General features: G+C 45.6%; 1 protein-coding gene across 1 annotated transcript; it reads left to right on the top strand.

The window, feature by feature from the left end:
• The first annotated feature begins 4,277 nt into the window (after positions 1-4,277).
• gtf2h1 (general transcription factor IIH subunit 1) lies at positions 4,278-26,259 on the top strand. Its single transcript, XM_036969474.2, has 15 exons — positions 4,278-4,653; positions 6,298-6,453; positions 9,876-10,068; positions 10,447-10,609; positions 10,842-10,935; positions 12,130-12,279; positions 12,560-12,639; positions 14,202-14,338; positions 14,434-14,521; positions 15,938-16,026; positions 17,540-17,657; positions 18,331-18,421; positions 18,542-18,657; positions 23,608-23,700; positions 25,006-26,259. The coding sequence occupies exons 2-15, from the start codon at positions 6,300-6,302 to the stop codon at positions 25,090-25,092; spliced, it is 1,653 nt and encodes a 550-aa protein (XP_036825369.1). The 5' UTR covers positions 4,278-4,653; positions 6,298-6,299; the 3' UTR covers positions 25,093-26,259.
• The last annotated feature ends 347 nt before the right edge of the window (positions 26,260-26,606 follow it).

Genomic DNA, 26,606 nt, shown 5'->3' with positions numbered 1-26,606 from the left:
GTTTTCGTTTGTTTTTGTTTAAAAAAATAATAATGCCACTTTAACTGCATGTAATATTTAACTAGGCAAGTCAGTTAAGAACAAATTCTTATTTACAATGACGCCCTACCGGGGAACAGTGGGTTAACTGCCTTGTTCAGGGGAGCAGTGGGTTAACTGCCTTGTTCAGGGGAACAGTGGGTTAACTGCCTTGTTCAGGGGAACAGTGGGTTAACTGCCTTGTTCAGGGGAACAGTGGGTTAACTGCCTTGTTCAGGGGAACAGTGGGTTAACTGCCTTGTTCAGGGGAACAGTGGGTTAACTGCCTTGTTCAGGGGAACAGTGGGTTAACTGCCTTGTTCAGGGGAACAGTGGGTTAACTGCCTTGTTCAGGGGAACAGTGGGTTAACTGCCTTGTTCAGGGGAACAGTGGGTTAACTGCCTTGTTCAGGGGAACAGTGGGTTAACTGCCTTGTTCAGGGGAACAGTGGGTTAACTGCCTTGTTCAGGGGAACAGTGGGTTAACTGCCTTGTTCAGGGGAACAGTGGGTCAACTGCCTTGTTCAGGGGAACAGTGGGTTAACTGCCTTGTTCAGGGGAACAGTGGGTTAACTGCCTTGATCAGGGGAACAGTGGGTTAACTGCCTTGTTCAGGGGAACAGTGGGTTAACTGCCTTGTTCAGGGGAACAGTGGGTTAACTGCCTTGTTCAGGGGAACAGTGGGTTAACTGCCTTGTTCAGGGGAACAGTGGGTTAACTGCCTTGTTCAGGGGAACAGTGGGTTAACTGCCTTGTTCAGGGGAACAGTGGGTTAACTGCCTTGTTCAGGGGAACAGTGGGTTAACTGCCTTGCTCAGGGGAACAGTGGGTTAACTTCCTTGTTCATTGGAACAGTGGGTTAACTGCCTTGCTCAGGGGAACAGTGGGTTAACTGCCTTGTTCAGGAGAACAGTGGGTTAACTGCCTTGTTCAGGGGAACAGTGGGTTAACTGCCTTGTTCAGGGGAACAGTGGGTTAACTGCCTTGTTCAGGGGAACAGTGGGTTAACTGCCTTGTTCAGGGGAACAGTGGGTTAACTGACTTGTTCAGGAGAACAGTGGGTTAACTGCCTTGTTCAGGGGAACAGTGGGTTAACTGCCTTGTTCAGGGGAACAGTGGGTTAACTGCCTTGTTCAGGGGAACAGTGGGTTAACTGCCCTGTTCAGGGGAACAGTGGGTTAACTGCCTTGTTCAGGGGAACAGTGGGTTAACTGCCTTGTTCAGGGGAACAGTGGGTTAACTGCCTTGTTCAGGGGAACAGTGGGTTAACTGCCTTGTTCAGGGGAACAGTGGGTTAACTGCCTTGTTCAGGGGAACAGTGGGTTAACTGCCTTGTTCAGGGGAACAGTGGGTTAACTGCCTTGTTCAGGGGAACAGTGGGTTAACTGCCTTGATCAGGGGAACAGTGGGTTAACTGCCTTGTTCAGGGGAACAGTGGGTTAACTGCCTTGTTCAGGGGAACAGTGGGTTAACTGCCTTGTTCAGGGGAACAGTGGGTTAACTGCCTTGTTCAGGGGAACAGTGGGTTAACTGCCTTGTTCAGGGGAACAGTGGGTTAACTGCCTTGTTCAGGGGAACAGTGGGTTAACTGCCTTGTTCAGGGGAACAGTGGGTTAACTGCCTTGCTCAGGGGAACAGTGGGTTAACTGCCTTGTTCATTGGAACAGTGGGTTAACTGCCTTGCTCAGGGGAACAGTGGGTTAACTGCCTTGTTCAGGAGAACAGTGGGTTAACTGCCTTGTTCAGGGGAACAGTGGGTTAACTGCCTTGTTCAGGGGAACAGTGGGTTAACTGCCTTGTTCAGGGGAACAGTGGGTTAACTGCCTTGTTCAGGGGAACAGTGGGTTAACTGCCTTGTTCAGGGGAACAGTGGGTTAACTGCCTGGTTCAAGGGAACAGTGGGTTAACTGCCTTGTTCAGGGGAACAGTGGGTTAACTGCCTTGTTCAGGGGAACAGTGGGTTAACTGCCTTGTCCAGGGGAACAGTGGGTTAACTGCCTTGTCCAGGGGAACAGTGGGTTAACTGCCTTGTTCAGGGGAACAGTGGGTTAACTGCCTTGTTCAGGGGCAGAACAACAGATTTGTATCTTGTCAGCTCGGGGATTCAATCCTGCAACCTTTCGGTTACTGGCCCAAAACTCCAACCACTAGGCTACCTGCCACCCCATTTATCTTAACACGGAACCCAAACCGGCTGCTCGCGTGCGCTATCGTGCATACATTTATTTTGTCCCCCTACACCAATCGCAATCACGACACGCAGGTTAAAATATCAAAACAAACTCTGAACCAATGACATTAATTTGGGGACAGGTCGAAAAGCATTAAACATGTATGGCAATTTAGCTAGTTAGCTTGCACTTGCTAGCTAATTTGTCCTATTTAGCTAGCTTGCTGTTGCTAGCTAATTTGTCCTGGGATATAAACATTGAGTTGTTATTTTACCTGAAATGCACAAGGTCCTCTACTCCGACAATTAATCCACACATAAAACGGCCAACTGAATCGTTTCTACTCATCTCTCCTTCTTCCAGGCTTTTTCATCTTTGAACTTATATGGTGATTGGCATCTACACTTTCATAGTATTACCACGATGACCGGCAAAACATTTTGTCTTTCAATCACCCACGTGGGTATAACCAATGAGGAGATGGCCCGTGGGTGGTACCTGCTTCTATAAACCATTGAGGAGATGGGAGAGGCAGGACTTGAAGCCCGATCTGCGTCAGAAATAGAACTGACTTCTATTTTAGCCCTTGGCAACGCAGACGCTCATTGGCGTGCGCGAGCAGTGTGGGTGCAATAATTTAATAACATGGATTTCTAAATGTATTTTGCGACACTCGCGCACGTGATGTGTCCGGTCTGCTCAGCATGTTAAGGGTAACCAAGGGTCTCTCTAATGATCTTATAGGCTACTTATAGGCTACCTTCATCTCTACATTATTATAGACATGTGTAACGGATGTGAAACGGCTATCTTAGTTAGCGGTGGTGCGCGCTAAATAGCGTTTCAATCGGTGACGTCACTTGCTCTGACACCTTGAAGTAGTAGTTCCCCTCGCTCGGCTTTTGTGGAGCGATGGGTAACGATGCTTTGTGGGTGACTGTTGTTGATGTGTGCAAAGGGTCCCTGGTTCGCGCCCGGGTATGGGTGAGGGGACGGTCTAAAGTTATACTGTTACATATGCATTTGTCTAGCTTTTCTATGCAAACATATTAAACTTAATCAAAAAGCATTAAGGCATTTTCTTTCTCGTTTTATTATTTGTTGTTTGTTGCAGTGATGTGTGACTTGTGTTGGAAATCTTGGATAAAATAACTAATTAAATTATAGCCTTATATGGAGTGACTGCTAAAGGTCCTGATGCTTCTGTGTACGAGCATGTACTTTACAAACAGTCTCTGCTAAACTCCTTCAACTGTTCAGAGAACATGTTACTCTAAAGAATGGGGCTTGTTTACTAAAGCTAGATCAAAGCTGAATCAATGTCTACAAGATCACATAGTGATAATATTGTACATAACAGAACCCAATGTAATGCCATAGTTTAACGTTACTGTAAGAAAAATTAAAAAACACCATTTCATAAAAGATGTTAGGATGATTGTGCAAATGGTTACATTTTTCTCTCATGTGGGGAAACTAAACAGCGCTCACCACCAGGTAAAATATTATGCAGATGACGTGTCACCAGTACAAATGTTATAATTATCATTCATGATTGAGAGTGAGAAATGTGAGTTACAAACATAATGTAGAGGCAAAGAATGTCACACATGCGCAGAACGTGATTCAGATCTTCAGTTCTGCAGAAATGGGATCCAGGGGGGCGGGACCCGGCCGGCATGTTATATAACTGTGTCTATTAAGGGGCAATCCCGCAGTTCAAACAATAACAATTGTATCCCCTTTTTTGAAAAAAAAAGGAGGGATGGGGCTGGAGAAATTAAACCACTCTCAAATGCATATACAAAGCTATAGATGCAAGGACTGACCATCCATGACGTCAAAATTATAGTTGTAACTATGTTTTGAAGCTATACACTGTTAGTTTACAAGCAATGGAATAAGTTATATTTTTCAAGAATCTATAGGTATATCATCCATTTAAATATCCCAAAATGTATGTAGCAATCGCAGATTACTCACTGAAATCTGCAAGATTGATTACCTATTACCTATCAAAATTGCTACACAATATTTATGCACTCACTCCACCAACTATTTTTGATTAGCTGTTTCTATACGGATGTTATTGAATGTAACCAACTGGCTACCTATCTGTCATTTCCAGAGATCCTCTCACTGACAGTAATAAAATAAATCTATATATTGTTTTGGCCAATTATATTTTAATGAATGTGTCTCTCGTTTCAAGATGTAGCTAATGTTCACCTAAATATATTGAAACTAGAAATGCCATTTATAGACTTCGCTTGTTGTTCCACCGGAGGAATTTGAATGTTGCACAACTTGGCAGCCGTATCGATGGAGGAGCACGAAATACAAGTGGGCACAGTTTTATCATAAATATCGCGTTTAAATAACAATTACACTTAAATAAATTGTATGCTTCACATCGGCACAACACGAAACCAATACATCAACTGTAACAGCGTTGGAGTTTGAGGTAATTATGATTGATTTAGCTAACGTTACATGGACTTTCTTGACAAGTCTGTCTCCGCGGCTGAGTTAGCAAGCTCGCTACCTAGCTCGTTAGCATTAGCAAGCTCAACAGTCGACACTGTCCGGTTTTGGTGTGCTAAAATGTGCACATGCTAAGCATTTGTAACGTAACAGCTGGTTGTTTGTTCGGTGCATTTGCAACATAGTGCAGAGTGTCCAATTTAACAAAAAAACGCATATTTTGATCAATGGGTCAAACATGTTAATTGTGTAGATGATACTTTTAAGGAAACCAATGATGCAAACATGTCTCTATCATCTGTTCAACAAGTTTGAGTTTTTACCTTTTTTTGTAGGATGACTAGAATTAAAGTGACTACATCAATGGAGGCCAGAGAAAAAGTGGTAAAAAAAAATCTGGAAAATTGCATCGCGTCAGTTTGGCTGGATTCGGTGCAATAAATACAGGCTACCTGGCAGGCTCACTTTCCCGTTGAACTAATCATCTGTCTAATCGAATCCGCAGGACATAAGACTATATATGGTAAAAATAAACAGGTAGTATTTATATATTTTAGTATACGGTTTTCATATTAATTCGAAATTTCTGTTATTTTCCCGAAGATTACTCACAAAAACAACCCTGTCTCTGAAATGTAAACGGAGCACTGAACGTGTAACTTTACCAAACATTTTATATTTAATTCAGCTCCTGTCATGCTAATTTAGGTGTTTGCGACTCGCAGAAACAACTATGAAGACGATAACCACAACATGGAAAATTATAAAGTTTTTTACGAGCAACCTGCGTAAGAAACCTGCGTCGATGTCAACAGTCACGGATGTAACGTTACTTCGGGTTACGAAATCCGACTTTTTGGATAAAATGCTAATGATATGAGAGAAAGACTCCACTGAACGTTTCAGAACATTTTAATTATGATATTTGTTAGAAAATATCAAGACAAAGGGAAGTGACATTTAGTCACCAACGCGTGTTTTAACCCACTGGACACTACATAGTCTTAGCGCAGACTTTCTTAAGGCAGAGGTGCAACATAGTGAGAACCGGGAACTCTTGCAAAACAGACCAGGCTGTTGTATGAAGTCATTGAGAGAAGTAAATTATTTTCTTTCTCCCATAGTTGTTAATTTTCTCAATCTAAAAAGGCAAGACCTAGATTCGAGCCAATGGTTTAAGTATCAATCAAATTGACTGTACAGTTGAAACTGGTGTTCATCCATGAAGAGCACACTTCTCCAGCGTGCCAGTGGCCATCGGAGGTGAGCATTTTCCCACTGAAGTCGGTTACGACGCCAAACTGCAGTCAGGTTAAGACCCTGGTGAGGATCTGCGTGCTCGTTAAACTGAGACAGTTTGCGCAGATATTCTTCAATTGTGCAAACCCATAGTTTAATAAACTGTCCAGATGGCTGGTCAGACAATCTCGCAGGTGAAGAAGCCAGGTGTGGAGATCCTGGGCTGACGAGTTTACATTACATACATTTCTGGGGTCTTTTATTTCAGCTCACGAACATGGGACCGACACTTTTCATGTTGCGTTTATATTTTTGTTCGGGGGAATATATAGCTCTTTACCTTACCACTAATATGCATATTCTACCCCTCTTCTCTCCCTCGCAGCCATGGCAGCGTTGTCGGAGGAGGTGCTGCTGGTGGTGAAGAGGGTCCGACAGAGGAAGCAGGACGGGACCCTCTACCTGATGGCAGAGAGGATAGCCTGGGGACCAGAGGGGAAGGACCGTTTCACCGTCAGCCACCTGTATGCTGACATACGCTGTAAGAGCTGAGTACCAGGCTACCGGCAGAACAGCTCACACAACACTTTGGCTTGGCTCAGTGTTGTGAAAGTCTATCTGCTGGCTACACACCCATCATGGTTTCAGATTTTTTTTTTTTATGTATTTATTTCACCTTTATTTAACCAGGTAGGCTAGTTGAGAACAAGTTCTTATTTACAACTGCGACCTGGCCAAGATAAGGCAAAGCAGTTCGACACCAACAACAGTTACACATGGAATAAACAAACATACAGTAGAAAAGTCTATATACAGTGAGGGCAAATGAGGTAGGATAACGGAGTTAAGGCAATAAATAGGCCATGGTGGCGAAGTAAATACAATATAGCAATTAAACACTGGAGTGATAGATTTGCAGAGGATGAATGTGCAAGTAGAGATACTGGGGTGCAAATGAGCAAGATAAATAAATAAATAAAAACAGTATGGGGATGAGGTAGATGGGCTGTTTACAGATGGGCTATGTACAGGTGCAGTGATCTGAGCTGCTCAGACAGCTGGTGCTCAAAGCTAGTGAGGGAGATGCGAGTCTCCAGCTTCAGTGATTTTTGCAGTTCGTTCCAGTCATTGGTAGCAGAGAACTGGAAGGAAAGGCGGCCAAAGTAGGAATTTCCTTTGGGGGTGACTAGTGCGATATACCTGCTGGAGCGTTTGCTACGGGTGGGTGCTGCTATGGTGACCAGTGAGCTGAGATAAGGCTGGGCTTTACCTAGCAAAGACTTGTAGATGACCTGGAGCCAGTGGGTTTGGCGACGAGTATGAAGCGAGGGCCAGCCAACGAGGGCGTACAGGTCGCAGTGATAGGCATTATATGGGGCTTTGGTGACAAAACGGATGACACTGTGATAGACTGCATCCAATTTGTTGAGTAGAGCATTGGAGTCTATTTTGTAGATGACATCGCCGAAGTCGATGGTCGGTAGGATGGTCAGTTTTACAAGGGTATGTTTGACAGCATGAGTGAAGGATGCTTTGTTGCGAAATAGGAAGCTGATTCTAGATGTAATTTTCGATTGAAGATGCTTAACCTCTCTAGGGTACGTGGGACGGTAGCGTCCCACCTGTCAACAGCCAGTGAAACTGCAGGGCGCCAAATTCAAAACAACAGAAATCCCATAATTAAAATTCCTCAAACATACATGTATTTTACACCATTTTAAAGATACACTTGTTGTAAATCCAGCCACAGTGTCCAATTTCAAAAAGGCTTTACAATGAAAGCAAACCAAACGATTATGTTCGGTCAGAGCCAAGTCACAGAAAAACACAGCCATTTTTTCCAGCCAAAGAGAGGAGTCACAAAAAGCAGAAATAGAGATCAAATGAATCACTAACCTTTTGATCTTCATCAGATGACACTCATAGGACTTCATGTTACACAATACATATGTTCTGTTCGGTAAATTTCATATTTATATAAAAAAATCTGAGTTTACATTGGCGCATTATATTCAGTAGTTCCAAAACATCCGGTGATTTTGCAGAGAGCCATATCAATTTACAGGAATACTCATTATAAACATTGCTAAAAGATACAACTATTATGCCCGGATTTATAGATGCACTTCTCCTTATTAATGCAACCGCTGTGATTTCAAAAACACTTTACGGTAAAAAGCAAAGCATGCAATAATCTGAGTATGGCGCTCAGAGACCAAACCAGCCAAACAGATATCCGCCATGTTGGCTTCAACAGAAGTCAGAAATGGCATTATAAATATTCACCTACCTTTGCTGATCTTCCTCAGAATGCACTCCCAGGAATCCCAGTTCCGCAATAAATGTTGGTTTTGTTTGATAATGTCCATTTATGTCCAAATAGCTTCTTTTGTTAGCGCTTTTTGGTAAACAAATCCAAACTTACGAAGCGCGTTCACTAGGAGCAGACAAAGTCCAAAAAATTCCGTTACCGTAGAAACATGTCAAAACGATGTACAAAATCAATCTTTAGGATGTTTTTAACATTAATCTTCAATAATGTTCCAACCGGAGAATTTCCTTTGTCTTCAGGAATGCAATGGAACGCAAGCTAACTATCACGTGAGCGCGCGAGACTGAGCTCATGGCTGCTGCCAGACCTCTGACTCATTCCCCCCTCATTCAGCCCCACTTCACAGTAGAAGCCTGAAACAACGTTCTAAAGACTGTTGACATCTAGTGGAAGCCTTAGGAAGTGCAAGATGACCCCATAGACAATGTATTCGATAGGGCAAGAGTTGAAAAACTACAAACCTCAGATTTCCCACTTCCTGGTTGGATTTTTTCTCAGGTTTTCGCCTGCCATATGAGTTCTGTTATACTCACAGACATCATTCAAACAGTTTTAGAAACTGAGTCTTCTATCCAAATCCACTAATTATATACATATTCTGGCTTTTATGGCTTTTCATCCAAAATTCCCAATGCTGCCCCCTGCCCTAGAGAAGTTAATGTGAGTCTGGAAGGAGAGTTTACAGTCAAACCAGATACATAGGTATTTGTAGTTGTCCACATATTCTAGGTCAGAACCGTCCAGAGTAGTGATGCTAGACGGGCAGGTGCGGGCAGCGATCGGTTGAAGAGCATGCATTTAGTTTTACTTGCATTTAAGAGCAGTTGGAGGCCACGGAAGGAGAGTTGTATGGCATTGAAGCTCGTCTGGAGGTTAGTTAACACAGTGACCAAAGAAGGGCCAGAAGTATACAGAATGGTGTCGTCTGCGTAGAGGTGGACCAGAGAATCACCCGCAGCAATAACGACATCATTGATGTATACAGAAAAGAGAGTCGGCCTGAGAATTGAACCCTGTGGCACACCCATAGAGACTGCCAGAGGTCCAGACAACAGGCCTTCCGATTTGACACACTGAACTCTATCAAAGAAGTAGTTGGTGACCCAGGCGAGGCAATCATTTGAGAAACCAAGTCTGTTGAGTCTGCCGATATGAATGTGGTGATTGACAGAGTCGAAAGCCTTGGCCAGGTCGATGAATACAGCGGCAAAGTAATATTTCTTATCGATGTCGGTTACGATATCGTTTAGGACCTTGAGCGCCCGTGACCAGCTCTGAACCCAGATTGCATAGCAGAGAAGGTACGGTGGGATTCGAAATGGTCGGTAATCTGTTTAACTTGGCTTTCGAAGACCTTAGAAAGGCAGGGTAGGATAGATATAGGTCTGTGGGATTAATGGGGGAGGCTTGGGCAAGTTGCTGTGGAGGGTACAGTGCAGGTGATCGGGGTAGCCAGGTGGAAAGCATGGCCAGCCATGATGCTGGAAAGACAATGTGGAAATAACATTTTCAAGCACAGTACTGTGAAAAAGGGGTAACGAGAGGTTCCTTGTTATGAATGGTTGCATTGATTTGTTTAGATGTTTAGTAGTAAGATCTAAGACTTTATTCTTTCTCCCAACCCTCTGCAGGTCAGAAAATCAGCCCAGACGGCAAGGCCAAGATTCAGCTACAGTTGGTCCTACACACGGGGGAGAGCACCAACCTCCACTTCTCCAACGAGAGCACTGCCCTGAAAGACCGCGATGCAGCCAAGGACCTCCTCCAGCAGCTGCTGCCCAAATTCAAGAAGAGGGCTAACAAGGAACTGGAGGAGAAGAACAGGTGAGGGACAAATTACACAGATCCCCTTAACTTTCTTGGTCACTGTGAAGTATTCACCAGAAACCAAACAGGTAGGGAGTTACCTGAATTTGTCCATTTAGAAATACTTCTGTTCGTTGCAAAACATTTTTGCAATGTTGTGTGATTTAATGAATACACCCTAGATCTCCATAGTTTCAACATCACAGAAAGATTCCAGCGCCACTTACCACAGATTGCAAAAGAAAATGGCAGCTAATATTTACCTTTGCTTACTCTTAGAACGTTTGTGATCATGATTTCTGACTAGAATATCTTATTGACTTGATTGTGTGTGTGCGCTAAGTGAATAACCAACCGACAGGCTGTTTGTGATGTATTGTTTTCTCCTCTCTCTAGAATGTTACAGGAAGATCCGGTGCTGTTCCAGCTGTACAAGGATCTGGTGGTGTGTCAGGTGATCAGCGCTGAGGAGTTCTGGGCCAATCGGCTGAGCATAAACAACGTGGACCACTCCCTCTCCAACAACAAGCAGGAAGTTGGCATCTCGGCAGCCTTCTTGGTGAGCTCAGTGATTTTAATGATGGGTTGTGTCCCAAATGGCACCCTATTTCCCCCCCCATGGGTTTAACCCATAGTAGTGCACTATAAAGGGAATGGGGTGCCATTTTGGATCAAACCGATGTTTCCCATGGTCAAATTGTCCCAGTGTCCTGCATCTGTCTTGTCTTGCCCATGCTGATACCACTCCAAACGGGGATTGTGGATGGATAAAGCCCTTTGTGTCATTTCAGGCGGACATCCGGCCCCAGACAGATGGCTGTAACGGCCTTAGATACAACCTTACATCTGACATTATCGAGTCAATCTTCAGAACGTACCCTGCAGGTAAGACACCTCGGGTTCTCGGTCATGGAAACCAATGGGATGAGTTGAAAACGATGTTGTCACTTCACCTACTTGGTGGTCGACCCGTAATGGATGGGACTTTGGGCCCTGTTAGAATACCGTTCCAATAAATGTCTGACTAAGTTGCTTTGGATAAAAGCGTCTGCTACGGCCTCCCGGGTGGCGCAGTGGACTACGGCACTGCATCGCAGCGCTAGCTGTGCCACCAGAGACTGGGTTCGCTGTGCCACCAGAGACTGGGTTCGCGCTCAGGCTCTGTCGTGACTGGGAGGTCCGTGGGGCGACGCACAATTGGTCTAGCGTCGTCCGGGTCAGGGAGGGTTTGGCCGGTAGGGATGTCCTTGTCTCGTCGTGCACTAGTGACTCCTGTGGCGGGCCGGGTGCAGTGCGCGCTAACCAAGGTTGCCAGGTGCACTGTGTTTCCTCCGACATATTGGTGCGGCTGGCTTCCGGGTTGGATGGCGCTGTGTTAAGAAGCAGTGCGGCTTGGTTGGGTTGTGTATCGGAGGACGCATGGCTTTCGACCTTCGTCTCTCCTGAGTCCGTACGGGAGTTGTAGCGATGAGACAAGATAGTAGCTACTAAACAATTGGATACCACGAAATTGGGGAGAAAAAAGCGTCTGCCAAATGGCATATAATTATATTTATATTATACATTGAGTGTACAAAACATTAGGATATTCCTAATATTGAGTTGCACCCCATTTTACTCGGTAACCGGTGCACCTATTACCATACCCTGTTCAAAGGCACTTGAATATTTTGTCTTGCCCATTCACCTCCTGAATGGCACACACACAATCTCTGTTGTCTCAAGCGTTAAAAATCCTTCATTAACCTGTCTCTTCCCCTTCATCTACACTGATTTGAAGTGGATTTAACAAGTAACATCAATAAGGGGTCATGGCTTTCACCTGGTCAGTCTGTCATGGATAAAGCAGGTGTTGTGCCCTCTGTGTATGTACCCTTCGAATGCAGTCTTCTTCACTTCCTTAGTTATCCCTGATCAGTAAATGATTGGATAAGGGAAGGTATCCAACCAGATCAATGATTTACATAAAATAAGGAGGAAGGATGTATTATGTATTCAAACAGGGCCATGTATTTTTTTTTGCATCACACTAGTGTCCTATATTGTCCTGTCATTGACTCACTTAACGTTTCCTTCCAGTGAAACAGAAGTATGGTGAGAACGTTCCTCATAATATGACAGAGAAGGAGTTCTGGACGCGGTTCTTCCAGTCCCACTACTTCCACCGAGACCGCATCAACACGGGCCTGCAAGACATCTTCTCAGAGTGTGCAAAGCAAGACGAGAAGGGTACAGTCACTTCTCACTCGGAGGAGAGCAGTCAATGGGTTTATAGTCTTCTGGTTTAGAAAGTTATTTTTTTGTTCATAGAGATAAGGGAATGTCTACTCACTTCCTGGATTGGGTAAAAAAAAAATAATAATTGTCCAGCTCCTTTTATTATATTAGTTGTGTGTGTAAAGCCTCTACCATCTACACCTAACGCATAATGTAAGAGAGCAATACCAATATAATGATGCTGCAATGATTAGTGTCAGTTTTAATTTCTTTGCTTTTCCATATTCTGCAGGCCTGAAGTCCATGGTGTTCCAAGGAGTGAAGAACCCAATGGTGGACCTGCTGTCACTGGAGGATAAGTCGTTAGATGAGGTGATGTTACGTTATTGGGCACTTTACACCATTAGGAACCAAAAAGGATCTACCTGAATTAGTCTAAAAGAAACTCTTATTTATTTTTGCAACGTTTTTTGCAAATGAATACATCCCTACAATTTACAATCCAGGGTTTCTCCAAGCAGATTAGCCGCCTCAACTTGCTCAATTTCCACATTTATTTATTACAAGATTTCGTTGAGGTTTAGTTAATGATTTGTCGGCGGCAGGGTAGCCTAGTGGTTAGAGCGTTGGACTAGTAACCGGAAGGTTGCAAGTTCAAACCCCCGAGCTGACACGGTACAGATCTGTTGTTCTACCCCTGAACAGGCAGTTAACCCACTGTTCCTAGGCCATCATTGAAAATAAGAATTTGTTCTTCACTGACTTGCCTGGTTAAATAAAGATAAAAAAAATTTTAAAAAATGCAAAGCTTTTAGTTTTTGAAATATTTGGGACTAGCCTTTTTCTTGGCACCCATTCTGGAACTGACTGCAACTCTTTGTTAATTGTTACAGTCAATTAAGTTGTTGTGGTAGCTGACGTGTATAGTGTTGCGTCACCGGCATACTCAGACACATGGGGTTTACTCAGTGCCAGTGGCAGATTTTTTTCAAAGTACGGGGCCTAGACAGCTGCCCTGTGGAATGCCTGGATTTTGCAGGAGAGGCTTCCATTAAAGGACACCCTCTGTGTTCTGTTAGACAGGTAACAGAACACAGATAGTACCTCACTGTTTCTCTCTTTTGTGCCGTTTTCACATCCCCGCTTATAATCTTGAGACACCACAGAATCCAGGTGGTATTTTGTTGAACGTCGGAGAGGTTGTGAGCATTCATTCACCTTCTAATGCTGCCTGCCAGCTCACCCTCCAATTCTTAACCTTTGGTCATCCCGAGAGGTGCATTGGTCCTAGGCACTGCATCGCAGTGCTAGCTGTGCCACTAGAGATCATGGTTCGAGTCCAGGCTCTGTCGCGACCGGTAGACCCATGGGGCGGCTCACAATTGGCCTAGCGTCGTCCGTGTTAGGGGAGGGTTTGGCCGGCAGGGATGTCCTTGTCCCATCACCCTCTAGCAAATCCTGTGGCGGGCCGGGCGCAATGCACGCTGACACGGTCGGCAGGTGTATGTTGTTTTTTCAGACACATTGGTGCGACTGGGTTCCGGGATAAGCTTGTCAAGAAGCGGTGTGGTTGGGTTGCGTTTCAGAGGACGCGCGGCTCTCGACCTTCACCTCTCCCGAGTCTCATCGCTGCAACTCCCGTACAGACAAGACTGTAACTACCCAATTGGAAACTCCAAAAAAGGGGAAAAAAATCAAAATAAATACTTACCCATAAGGTGGGAAACAGTTGGTCCTCTGTGGTTCTGTTGGTAGAGCAAGGGTTGTGGGTTTGATTCCCGCTGGGATCACCATATGTAAAATGTATGCCCATATGACCAGGTGGCTTTGGATAAAATCTTCTGCTAATGGCTTATTATATTATTCAGTATGTCCTCTCTCCGGGGTTATGGGTCTAACTCGACGTGTCACTAATCAGTATGTCCTCTCTCCAGGGTTATGGGTCTAACTCCACAGCACCTTCTACGTCCAATACTAACAAGACCGTGAAGGAGAACAGTAACTCTGCCATAATCAAGAGGTTCAACCACCACAGTACCATGGTGCTGGCAGCAGGCTCCGGAAAGAAAGCGTGAGTTGACGATTATAAGTACCTTCTCAAAAGAGATCTTCTCTTGTCGTTTTCACTGCAGAGCCGTGTGCTAACCTAGCGGTCTGTCTCCATAGGGATGCTCCTAACGGTCAGGCCTGTGAGACTAGCAGTACAGATGGAAACTCTAGGGATTCGGACTTCTTCCAACCGCCCATTAAGAAGGTATGATGATTATCTCTCTTACTGTGAAGGCAAATCATACAAGATAAAGACTTGTTTAAGTGCTGAGCTTTTATAAATATACTGAACAAAAATTATAAATGCAACATGTAACAATTTTTAAAAGATTTTACTGAGTTACAGTTTATAGAAGGAAATCGGTCAATTGAAAATTAATTCATTAGGCCCTAATCTATGGATTTCACTTGACTGGGAATACCGGTACCTTATTTATTTTTTAAGTAGGGGCGTGGATCAGAACCACCATTGCCTCATGCAGTGCATCATATCTCCTTCGCATAGATTGATCAGGCTGTTGATTGTGGAATCTTGTTCCACTCTTCAATGGCTGTGCGAAGTTGATGAATATTGGCGGGAACTGGAAACGTGCTGTTGTACACGTCGATCCAGAGCATCCCAAACATGCTCAAAGGGTGACATGTCTGGTGAGTATGCGGGCCATGGAAGAACTGGGACATTTTCGACTTCCAGGAATTGTGTACAGATCCTTGCGACATGGGGCCATGCATTATCACGCTGAAACATGAGATGATGGCTGCAGATGAATGGCACGACAATGGGCCTCAGGATCTCGTCACGGTATCTCTGTGCATTCAAATTGGAATCAATAAAATGCAATGCAAAATAAAATGTGTTCATTGTTGTGAACTTATGCCGGCCTCTACCATAACTCCACTGCCACCATGGGGGCACTCTGTTCACAATGTTGATATAAAAAAAACTGCCCCCCCCCTGGTTAGACGTACTGCCAAATAAACATTTTAAAAAAATACATTGGAGGCGGCTTATGGTAGAGAAATTAACATTAAATTATCTGGCAACAGCTCTGGTGGATATTCCCGCAGTCAGCATGCCAATTGCATTTTCCTTCAAAACTTGAGACAGCTGTGGCGTTGTGTGACAACTTAGTGGCCTTTTATTGTCCCCAGCACAAGGTGCACCTGTGTAATGATCATGCTGTTTAATCAGCGTCTTGATATTCCACACCTGTCAGGTGGATGGATTATCTTGGCAAAAGAGAAATGTTCTCAAACAGGGATGTTAACAAATTTGTGCAACATTTCAGAGAAATAAGCCTTTTTGTGCAAATGGCAAATTTCTGGGATCTTATTTCAGCTCATGAGACATGGGACCAACACTTTACCTGTTGCGTTTTATATTGTTCAGTATATACTGTATATTCTAGCTGTGAAACATGGGACCAGCACATGACATGTTCTGTTTATCTTGTTGTTCAGTGTACATTATGAGCATTGACACACAGTAAACACATTCATCACTCTGCCATGCTGTGAATATAGGCTCTTACCCTTTATGATGGTACAGAGAGCCAAACAGTGTGCTTCCTTTCCAAGATGAGGTGGCACTTTTTGTTATTAAAGCTGTGGTGTATTTCAGGTGAAAATACAAGATGTCATAGAGTATGAGGACCTTCATAGGGAGAATGGGAAGAAGACAGTGGCTCTGAACCTCAAGAAGTCTGACAGGTGGGTTCTATATCACTGAGTGGGTGCTCTGCTTTCTCTCTGGTGTGGTTGTTTATGGACACCATACTTTGGAACTAGTGTGCTCTCTGGCTCGGCTCTTTGGCTCTGGCTCGGCTCTCTGGCTCGGCTCTCTGGCCCTGGCTCGGCTCTCTGGCCCTGGCCCGGCTCTCTGGCCCTGGCCCGGCTCTCTGGCCCTGGCCCGGCTCTCTGGCCCTGGCCCGGCTCTCTGGCCCTGGCCCGGCTCTCTGGCCCTGGCTCGGCGCTCTGGCTCTTTTTAAATGAATGTATCTAAGTTGTCGTCTGTGTTCTCTCCAGGAATGGAGTCCAGTCGAATTGAAGTCTATGAATTCAGGAAGTAAATTGAAATTCCCATTCAATAATTGAAAAAAATGATTCAATGATTTCTCAAACTGAAAAGTAGAAGCTATTTAATTCTAAAAGTTCCATTTTTTTAAAATGTTTTAAAAATCACTTCCTTAATTGACTGTCTTATATTCAAATTGGGCTCCTGAGTGGCGCAGCGGTTTAAGTTACTGCGTCTCAGTGCTGGAGCGTCACTAAAGACATCCTGGTTCAAATCCAGGATGTATCACAACCGGCTGTGATTGGGAGTCCCGTAGGGTGGCGCACAATTGGCCCAGTGTCGTCCGGGTTTGACCGGTGTAGGCCGTCATTGTAAATAAGAATTTGTTCTTAACTGACTTGCCAAGTTAAATAAAAATAATAATTGACCCCAACCCTGGTTCTCTCGCATATACTTTAGTGATGGGAAGAATGGCTCTTTTTACAGATTACTAGATTATTTTTTTAAACCTTTATTTAACCAGGCAAGTCGGTTAAGAACCAATTCTTATTTTCAATGACGGCCTAGGAACTGCCTTGTTCAGGGGCAGAACGACAGATTCTTACCTTGTCAGCTCGGGGATTCGATCCAGCAACCTTTCGGGTTACTGCCCCAACGCTCTAACCACTAACCAACGACCTCGTCGTTCAGTCCAAAAAAAAACAATCTAATTTTGTTAATTTGAGTTAGCTGGTGAACGATAAACTCAAACCTGGGGTCATGATTCTAAAAGCCTCTCGTTCACATGGTCTCCACCATAAGGAGGATTACTGGGGCTGCCACTACTGGGGCTGCCACTACTGGGGCTGCCACTACTGGGGCTGCCACTACTGGGGCTGCCACTACTGGGGCTGCCACTACTGGGGCTGCCATTTGTGACAGACTTGTAGCCTAAAAGTAGTGTTTGAACAATTTTACATGTTGATTGCTAGGCAATAGCATACAAGTATGATAATTTATTGATCTAGTTGTGGCTGCAATCAGACTAGATTGTGAGCAACTCTTGATGGAATGCATTACTTGACTGCTGTGAGGGATGAGCACAATATGGTTTTAACTCTGTTTCTCTTGAACATGCCATACCATTTTAATGAATTATATGAAGAGTGCCTTGGTCCTCATTTCTTTTTGATAACTAATGTTGTAAATGTACCTCCTCTGTTCTTGCAGGTACTCTCATGGTCCCGTGCCTCTCCTGCCCCAACAGTACACCACCAGTCAAGACATCGTCAACTCTGTCAACTGTATAAAGCAGGAAATAGCCAGCTACAAACCCTGCCTTACTCAGGTTAGACACCCCTCTGTTTCTCCGCTAATCTCGGGGAAAACCCGGAACTGAAGAAAAAAAACATGCGTTATTGCGTCGGAGGCTCGTTTATTTTTTGGGGGGGGGTTGAAAGATACTAAAGCTGGCCTCCCGGGTGGCGCAGTGGTTAAGGGCGCTGTACTGCAGCGCCAGCTGTGCCATCAGAGTCCCTGGGTTCGCGCCCAGGCTCTGTCGTAACCGGCCGCGACCGGGAGGTCCGTGGGGCGACGCACAATTGGCCTAGCGTCGTCCGGGTTAGGGAGGGGCTTGGTCGGTAGGGATGTCCTTGTCTCATCGCGCACCAGCGACTCCTGTGGCGGGCCGGGCGCAGTGCGCGCTAGCCAAGGTTGCTTCCGGGTTGGATGTGCGCTGTGTTAAGAAGCAGTGCGGCTTGGTTGGGTTGTGTATCGGAGGACGCATGACTTTCAACCTTCGTCTCTCCCGAGCCCGTACGGGAGTTGTAGCGATGAGACAAGATAGTAGCTACTAACAATTGGAAAACACAAAATTGGGGAGAAAACGGGGAAAAAGAAAAGAAGAAAAAAATATTTAAAAAAAAAGATACTAAAGTATGTTTGCTGTTGAAATCTGTGTTTTTTTAAAAAAATATTTGTTCTAAAGGTCTTTTTAACAGTCGTAATCCTCCCTTTTACAGGTGATGTCCAGCAGTACAGCCAGTTGTGCCATCGCCGCCCTCTCTCCAGGGGGTGTTCTCATGCAGGCGTTAGCACAGCAAGCCATTAACCGTGAGTTTACGGATGAACCCCTTTCGTTCCAAGTTTATTTACCTAGTGAGTAGTCCTGTCGGCCCCGGCCAGTCAAGTCACCGACACGGATGTTATCGCTTCTGTTTCCTCGGTTTACAGAGATGGTTCCCAATGACGTTCAGGGGGAGCTGAAGCATCTGTACACGGCTGCTGGGGAGCTGCTGAGACACTTCTGGTCCTGTTTTCCTGTCAACACACTTTTCCTGGAAGAGAAGGTGACTACTGCTTGAAGAGGGCGATCTGCAGTTCAAACGATAACAAACCTGCCCACCCCCACCACTGTTTTGATAAACGGTGGAGAAATGTAACTTCTCTCAAATCCATTGACCGTTCATCTACTGCAACCCTCGGTCTAGAATCGCGTGGGTTGTGAGTACAGCGGACCCCAAACCGATCCAAATGTAGCATGCATTGGTCAGAAAATCGATTCAAACATTAGGACTTGTCTATTTCACTAATGTTTTGTTCATATTATTATTATTTAATTTTTTGTATTTTCCCGAAAATGTTTAATCTTTTGTGCCAACTGGTGCGTCCCCTCTCCATCGGTGTGGAACTAAGCAGTTAAGTGTTGTCATTGATCTACAAGTCATTTGGCAAGCCGATCTACCCAAGGCAATATCAGTAGCCTGATCTAAACTGCACGGTGCCCAGCATCGCGCGCTTACCAATGCCAGGTAGACAGCCTGATCTTAACCAATGCCAGGTAGACAGCCTGATCTAAACTGTGCACGGTGCCCAGCATCGCGTGCTTACCAATGCCAGGTAGACAGCCTGATCTTAACCAATGCCAGGTAGACAGCCTGATCTAAACCAATGCCAGGTAGACAGCCTGATCTAAACCAATGCCAGGTAGACAGCCTGATCTAAACCAATGCCAGGTAGACAGCCTGATCTAAACCAATGCCAGGTAGACAGCCTGATCTAAACCAATGCCAGGTAGACAGCCTGATCTAAACCAATGCCAGGTAGACAGCCTGATCTAAACCAATGCCAGGTAGACAGCCTGATCTAAACCAATGCCAGGTAGACAGCCTGATCTAAACCAATGCCAGGTAGACAGCCTGATCTAAACCAATGCCAGGTAGACAGCCTGATCTAAACCAATGCCAGGTAGACAGCCTGATCTAAACCAATGCCAGGTAGACAGCCTGATCTAAACCAATGCCAGGTAGGCAGCCTGATCTAAACTGTGCAGGGTGCCCAGCATCGCGCGCTTACCAATGCCAGGTAGACAGCCTGATCTAAACCAATGCCAGGTAGACGGCCTGATCTAAACCAATGCCAGGTAGACGGCCTGATCTAAACCAATGCCAGGTAGACGGCCTGATCTAAACCAATGCCAGGTAGACGGCCTGATCTAAACCAATGCCAGGTAGACGGCCTGATCTAAACCAATGCCAGGTAGACGGCCTGATCTAAACCAATGCCAGGTAGACGGCCTGATCTAAACCAATGCCAGGTAGACGGCCTGATCTAAACCAATGCCAGGTAGACGGCCTGATCTAAACCAATGCCAGGTAGACGGCCTGATCTAAACCAATGCCAGGTAGACGGCCTGATCTAAACCAATGCCAGGTAGACGGCCTGATCTAAACCAATGCCAGGTAGACGGCCTGATCTAAACCAATGCCAGGTAGACGGCCTGATCTAAACCAATGCCAGGTAGACGGCCTGATCTAAACCAATGCCAGGTAGACGGCCTGATCTAAACCAATGCCAGGTAGACGGCCTGATCTAAACCAATGCCAGGTAGACGGCCTGATCTAAACCAATGCCAGGTAGACGGCCTGATCTAAACCAATGCCAGGTAGACGGCCTGATCTAAACCAATGCCAGGTAGACGGCCTGATCTAAACCAATGCCAGGTAGACGGCCTGATCTAAACCAATGCCAGGTAGACGGCCTGATCTAAACCAATGCCAGGTAGACGGCCTGATCTAAACCAATGCCAGGTAGACGGCCTGATCTAAACCAATGCCAGGTAGACGGCCTGATCTAAACCAATGCCAGGTAGACGGACTGATCTAAACCAATGCCAGGTAGACGGACTGATCTAAACCAATGCCAGGTAGACGGCCTGATCTAAACCAATGCCAGGTAGACGGCCTGATCTAAACCAATGCCAGGTAGACGGCCTGATCTAAACCAATGCCAGGTAGACGGCCTGATCTAAACCAATGCCAGGTAGACGGCCTGATCTAAACCAATGCCAGGTAGACGGCCTGATCTAAACCAATGCCAGGTAGACGGCCTGATCTAAACCAATGCCAGGTAGACGGCCTGATCTAAACCAATGCCAGGTAGACGGCCTGATCTAAACCAATGCCAGGTAGACGGCCTGATCTAAACCAATGCCAGGTAGACGGCCTGAGCTAAACCAATGCCAGGTAGACGGCCTGAGCTAAACCAATGCCAGGTAGACGGCCTGATCTAAACCAATGCCAGGTAGACGGCCTGATCTAACACCTCTCCACTGCACCTTCAGCATTCAAAATGGCCGAAAAAAAAGAAAGCATGTTTCACTTAAGTAAAAGTTGTGGCTAAGCTACCGGAGAGACAACTCACCTGGCTATAGGTTACCTGTTGAACGGGGCTTTCAATAGATTTTTATTTTAGTTTATTCAGCAATTGTTTTGGTATGTTTTATTTTTTTTGCTTTAACCTCGAGCGTCGAGCAATCCCGTATCAGGGAGCGTGATCATAGCCTCAAGCTCATTACCATAACGCATAACGTTTCCTATTCATGAAAATCGCAAATGAAATGAGATAAATGTATTCAAACAGAAGCTTAGCCTTTTGTTAACGACACTGTCATCTCAGATTTTCAAAATATGCTTTTCAACCAAAGCTACACAAGCGTTTGTGTAAGAGTATTGATAGCTAGCATAGCAATAAGCCTAGCATTCAGCAGGCAACATTTTCACAAAAACAAGAAAAGCATTCAAATAAAATAATTTACCTTTGAAGAACTTCGGATGTTTTCAATGACGAGACTCTTAGTTAGATAGCAAATGTTTGTTTTTTTCCAAAAATATTATTTGTGTAGACGAAATAGCTCCGTTTTGTTCATCACGTTTGGCTAAGAAAAAGACCGGAAAATGCAGTCACTTACAACGCCAAATTTTTTTCCAAATTAGCTGCATAATATCGACAGAAACATGTCAAACGTTGTTTTAGAATCAATCCTCAAGGTGTTTTTCACATATCTATTCGATAATCTATCAGTGGTGACAGTGGGCTTCTCATCAAATTAAGAGCGCCCCCTATATCGAAGAGGTTAAACAATCGGTGTATATGGTCATTTTTTAGACGTACATGGTGAAGTTGATAATTTTCAAAACGAGGACGGCGATCACTTTGCGAGGTGCGCTGTATGACCGAGAGGAGTGAAGATCAGCGAACTTACGAACAGTTAAATCCATTCTGTTTTGAGATGGGTTATAAACTCAGTGGTCAGTTTATTAGGTACACCCATCTAGTACTGTGTTGGACCCCCCCCCCCCCCCCTCCCCCTTTAGCCTCCAGAACAGCCTGAATTATTGGGGCCGTGGAACCGTTAATCAATTGTTATCAAGGGAACTAACGTGTTCCAGGAAATCATTCCCCACACCTTTACACCACCAGCCTGTACTGTTGACACCGGGCAGGATGTGGCCTTGGTCTCCGGCTGCCTCTGCAAATCCTGACTCTGCCATCAGCATGACGCAACAGGAACTGGTGTTTGTCGGACCAGGCTATGTTTTTCCACTGGAGCCGCTTCTTCTTGTTTTTAGCTGATAGGAGTGGAACCCGGTGTGGTCGTCTGCTGCAATAGCCAATCCCTGACGAGGACCGTCAAGTTGTGTGTTCTGAGATGCCGTTCTGCACACCACTGTTGTGCTGCACCTTAATTTGCCTGTTTGTGGGCCCGCCTGTTAGCTTGCATGATTCCTGCCATTCTCCTGTTAGCTTGCATGATTCCTGCCATTCGCCTGTTAGCTTGCATGATTCCTGCCATTCGCCTGTTAGCTTGCATGATTCCTGCCATTCGCCTGTTAGCTTGCATGATTCCTGCCATTCTCCTGTTAGCTTGCATGATTCCTGCCATTCTCCTGTTAGCTTGCATGATTCCTGCCATTCTCCTTCCACCTCTCGTCAACGAATGTTTCTCATCCACACGACTGCCGCTGACTGGATGTTTTGTCTCACCGTTCTCAGTAAACCCTAGACACTGTCGTGCGTGAAAAGCCCAGGAGGTTCGTTTCTGTGATACAGGAACCCGGGGATCATACGGCGCTCAATCACTTAGGTCACTGGTTTCAATCAAACAGTACCTGGATGCCTGTCTGCCTGCTTTATATAGTAAACCACGGCCACGTGACTCAGTGTAGGAGTGACTCAGTGTAGGAGTGACTCAGTGTAGGAGCAAACCATTTTTTTGTGTACGGGGTGGTGTACCTAAAAAAAACAGGCTACATTGCCCCTCCCCCTAATCTGACAGTGGTAGTTGTCTTGTTTCCTTTATGGCTCTAATCTGATAGTGGTGGTAGATGCGTAGTCTCCATTATGGCTCTAACCTGGTAGTGGGGTGGTAGATGTCTAGTCTCCCTTATGGCTCAGCTCAGGTGCCTACATAGTACATACATCATTTACACAGTCACACACACACACACACAGTCTGCTCAGACAGAACCAGCCCCCACACACACACACACACGCACATACACAGCCGGCTCGTTTGGATCCCGCCCAGAGGCCCGGCTCGTTTGGATCCCGCCCAGAGGCCCGGCTCGTTAGAGCCAACAGCAGCAGATTTTAATGTAGAATGGAAAATGTATGTGTTTATGCAACAAATGTTAGCGCACCGAATCGTGTCACAATCAATTTGTTCTCTAATCAAACCAAATTGCACCAAATTGTTTAAAACTTAAAAAACGTATCGTTCCTGAATCGGAGCCCGTGTGTCTAGATGCGTATCGAATCATCTTGATAGAGAAATATGCACATCCCTCGTTGTCTGTCGTTGCATCCATGGGGTCAATATGAGAGGAGGAGTTGCAGTCTTACTACCTTTTCTATCATCTCTATAGCAACAAGTGAAGGCTATTTTGCAGAAGAAAAAAAAACATTTTGACTCTGTTGCCGTTGTCTCTTACATGTCTTTTCTCGTGTGTGTGTGTCAGGTGGTAAAGATGAGGTCCAACCTGGAGAGATTCCAGATGACCAAGCTCCGCCCCTTCCAGGAGAAAGTCCAGCGTCAATACCTGAGTACTAACGTAAGCCCCCCCCTAGAGACTCATTATTTAAATTGGGTAGCTAATAGTGGCCCCCCCTAGAGACTCATTATTTAAATTGGGTAGCTAATAGTGCCCCCCCCCCCCTAGAGACTCATTATTTATATCAGGTAGCTAATAGTGCCCCCCCCCCCCCCTAGAGACTCATTATTTATATCAGGTAGCTAATAGTGGCCCTCCCTAGAGACTCACTATTTATATTGGGTAGCTAATAGTGGCCCCACCTAGAGACTCATTATTTATATCGGGTAGCTAATAGTGTCAGAGTTGGTAGAGGTCCTGTCTGGGTCCGTTGGTAGAGGTCCTGTCTGGGTCCGTTGGTAGAGGTCCTGTCTGGGTCCGTTGGTAGAGGTCCTGTCTGGGTCCGTTGGTAGAGGTCCTGTCTGGGTCCGTTGGTAGAGGTCCTGTCTGGGTCCGTTGGTAGAGGTCCTGTCTGGGTCCGTTGGTAGAGGTCCTGTCTGGGTCCGTTGGTAGAGGTCCTGTCTGGGTCCGTTGGTAGAGGTCCTGTCTGGGTCCGTTGGTAGAGGTCCTGTCTGGGTCCGTTGGTAGAGGTCCTGTCTGGGTCCGTTGGTAGAGGTCCTGTCTGGGTCCGTTGGTAGAGGTCCTGTCTGGGTCCGTTGGTAGAGGTCCTGTCTGGGTCCGTTGGTAGAGGTCCTGTCTGGGTCCGTTGGTAGAGGTCCTGTCTGGGTCCGTTGGTAGAGGTCCTGTCTGGGTCCGTTGGTAGAGGTCCTGTCTGGGTCTGTTGGTGGAGGTCCTGTCTGGGTCCGTTGGTAGAGGTCCTGTCTGGGTCTGTTGGTAGAGGTCCTGTCTGGGTCTGTTGGTAGAGGTCCTGTCTGGGTCCGTTGGTAGAGGTCCTGTCTGGGTCCGTTGGTAGAGGTCCTGTCTGGGTCCGTTGGTAGAGGTCCTGTCTGGGTCCGTTGGTAGAGGTCCTGTCTGGGTCCGTTGGTAGAGGTCCTGTCTGGGTCCGTTGGTAGAGGTCCTGTCTGGGTCCGTTGGTAGAGGTCCTGTCTGGGTCTGTTGGTGGAGCATGGTGCTTGCAAAGTCAGGATTGTGTGATTTTTATTTATTTTTTTCCCCTGGGGCCACCTTTATGAAACTGTATGCATGCATAACGAAGTCGCTTTGGATAAAAGTATCTCGTAAATATTCTAGATAATACTATAGACTGACCTTTTCAAAGAGAATCTTGGGTACGGTCTTCAGAGGGGGTCTTTATCTGTGACCCGTGAGAGCTCCAGGACATTATTTCTTCATCTCAGAATATGATGTTTTAAATCTCTCCTACAGCTTACTGGTCACCTTGAGGACATGTTTCAGATGGCCTACAATAAATTCCACGCCTGGCAAACACGTCGGATGATGAGGAAAACCTGAGAGGGGAGAAACTCATGGCTTTATCAGAGAGAATGGAAAGAATGAATGAACGAGTACAAGATGGATGGACAGACCTTATTCTACCTACCAGGCTGCTGTGTCAGAGGAGAGACAGATGGCATAGTCGCCCCCCCCCCCCCCCCCCCGGGGGTGAGATGAAGATTCAGACGGGTGCTGCTGTTAGCCTGCTAAAACCCCACAGGTCCATCAGACTGACACACTCACTAGGTCTCAATCACAAATTACTCTTATTAGTTTTTTTTTTTTTGCGTTTTCCTCGGTGAATGGGATTCATGGGAAAATGTTGGGGTCATGACTCTCCGCTATAAGGTTTGAACAAACATAGGCTAACTTTCTTTTTTTTAAATGTGTATAAAACGACCAGACTTCAGATGGGAAGTCAAAAAAGGAACTCAGGAACTGAACAGACTATGTTAAATAACAATACATTTTTATAAGCAAAAGGACTGTGTGATGTGAAGCTTAACTTAATGTGAGATGCTCTCAGTACAGAGACTGAAAGATGGAGAGCTCAGTACAGATGCCACGCCCTTTCCCCAGTCCTCCCAGGCCTTTTTCCCCAGTCCTCCCAGGCCTTTTTCCCCAGTCCTCCCAGGCCTTTTTCCCCAGTCCTCCCAGGCCTTTTTCCCCAGTCCTCCCAGGCCTTTTTCCCCAGTCCTCCCAGGCCTTTTTCCCCAGTCCTCCCAGGCCTTTTTCCCCGGTCCTCCCAGGCCTTTTTCCCCGGTCCTCCCAGGCCTTTTTCCCCGGTCCTCCCAGGCCTTTTTCCCCAGTCCTCCCAGGCCTTTTTCCCCAGAGCTGAGGACCGGGTCCAGGGAACCTGTCTGTACGTTGGATGGAGGCTGGCTGGCAGGCAGTCAGGCAACTGAATATAGCAATACTGTAAAGACATTTGTCTACTGTATGGCCACGTCCCCATAGGGCACGCTATTCCCTAGATAGTGCACAGCATTTGACAAGGGCCCTCAGAGCCCAATTGGCCCTGGGTCAAAAGTAGTGCACTGAATAGGGTGCTAATTTGAGATGTTGACTCTGCCCCCAATCACACTTTAAAACTGCACTGGTATGTAATGTCTGTTCTGTTTCTAGCTGCACTGAAGACACCGTCTGGATGTTAACTCAAACATTAAAGTGAAATATATTAATGTTTTTTTTGTTTGTTCTGGTTTTTAGCTTGTTTCTTTTGTGTGTTTTAGTAGTTGGTGAGGCTGTTGTATATGATCTATGGGTGGAAGGTGTAGGATGAAGCTGCCTCTAGACACTGATCTGAGATCATTATTTGCTTTTCTCCAGAAATTGTTTACATTTAGGGGAAGCTGATCCTAGATCTGTAGCTAGGGGTGGAAACTACACCCCAAAAGCTGTGTTCAACCAGGATTTACATGTAGTTGTGTGGTCTAAAATTCTTTAGAAATGCCCAACGGTCAGAATGAAGACTACAGTAGGCTCTCTATCGTAGCCTGGTTATACCAGAGTAAATGTGTTACGTTTGGTGG

The sequence above is a fragment of the Oncorhynchus mykiss genome, chromosome 4 (assembly GCF_057628025.1).
Source record: "Oncorhynchus mykiss isolate SJ-2025 chromosome 4, ASM5762802v1, whole genome shotgun sequence".
Classification (NCBI taxonomy): Eukaryota; Metazoa; Chordata; class Actinopteri; order Salmoniformes; family Salmonidae; genus Oncorhynchus; species Oncorhynchus mykiss.
The sequence above is the reverse complement of the archived record's forward strand: the minus strand, read 5'-3'. Positions and strand labels throughout refer to the sequence as shown.

Excerpts from the sequence above, each read along its gene's own strand:
- gtf2h1 (XM_036969474.2), top strand. The coding sequence starts at position 6,300 with ATGGCAGCGTTGTCGGAGGAGGTGCTGCTGGTGGTGAAGAGGGTCCGA. Across the intron at positions 10,936-12,129 it reads CTTCAGAACGTACCCTGCAG|TGAAACAGAAGTATGGTGAG; the intron begins GTAAGACACCTC and ends GTTTCCTTCCAG. Across the intron at positions 12,280-12,559 it reads TGCAAAGCAAGACGAGAAGG|GCCTGAAGTCCATGGTGTTC; the intron begins GTACAGTCACTT and ends CATATTCTGCAG.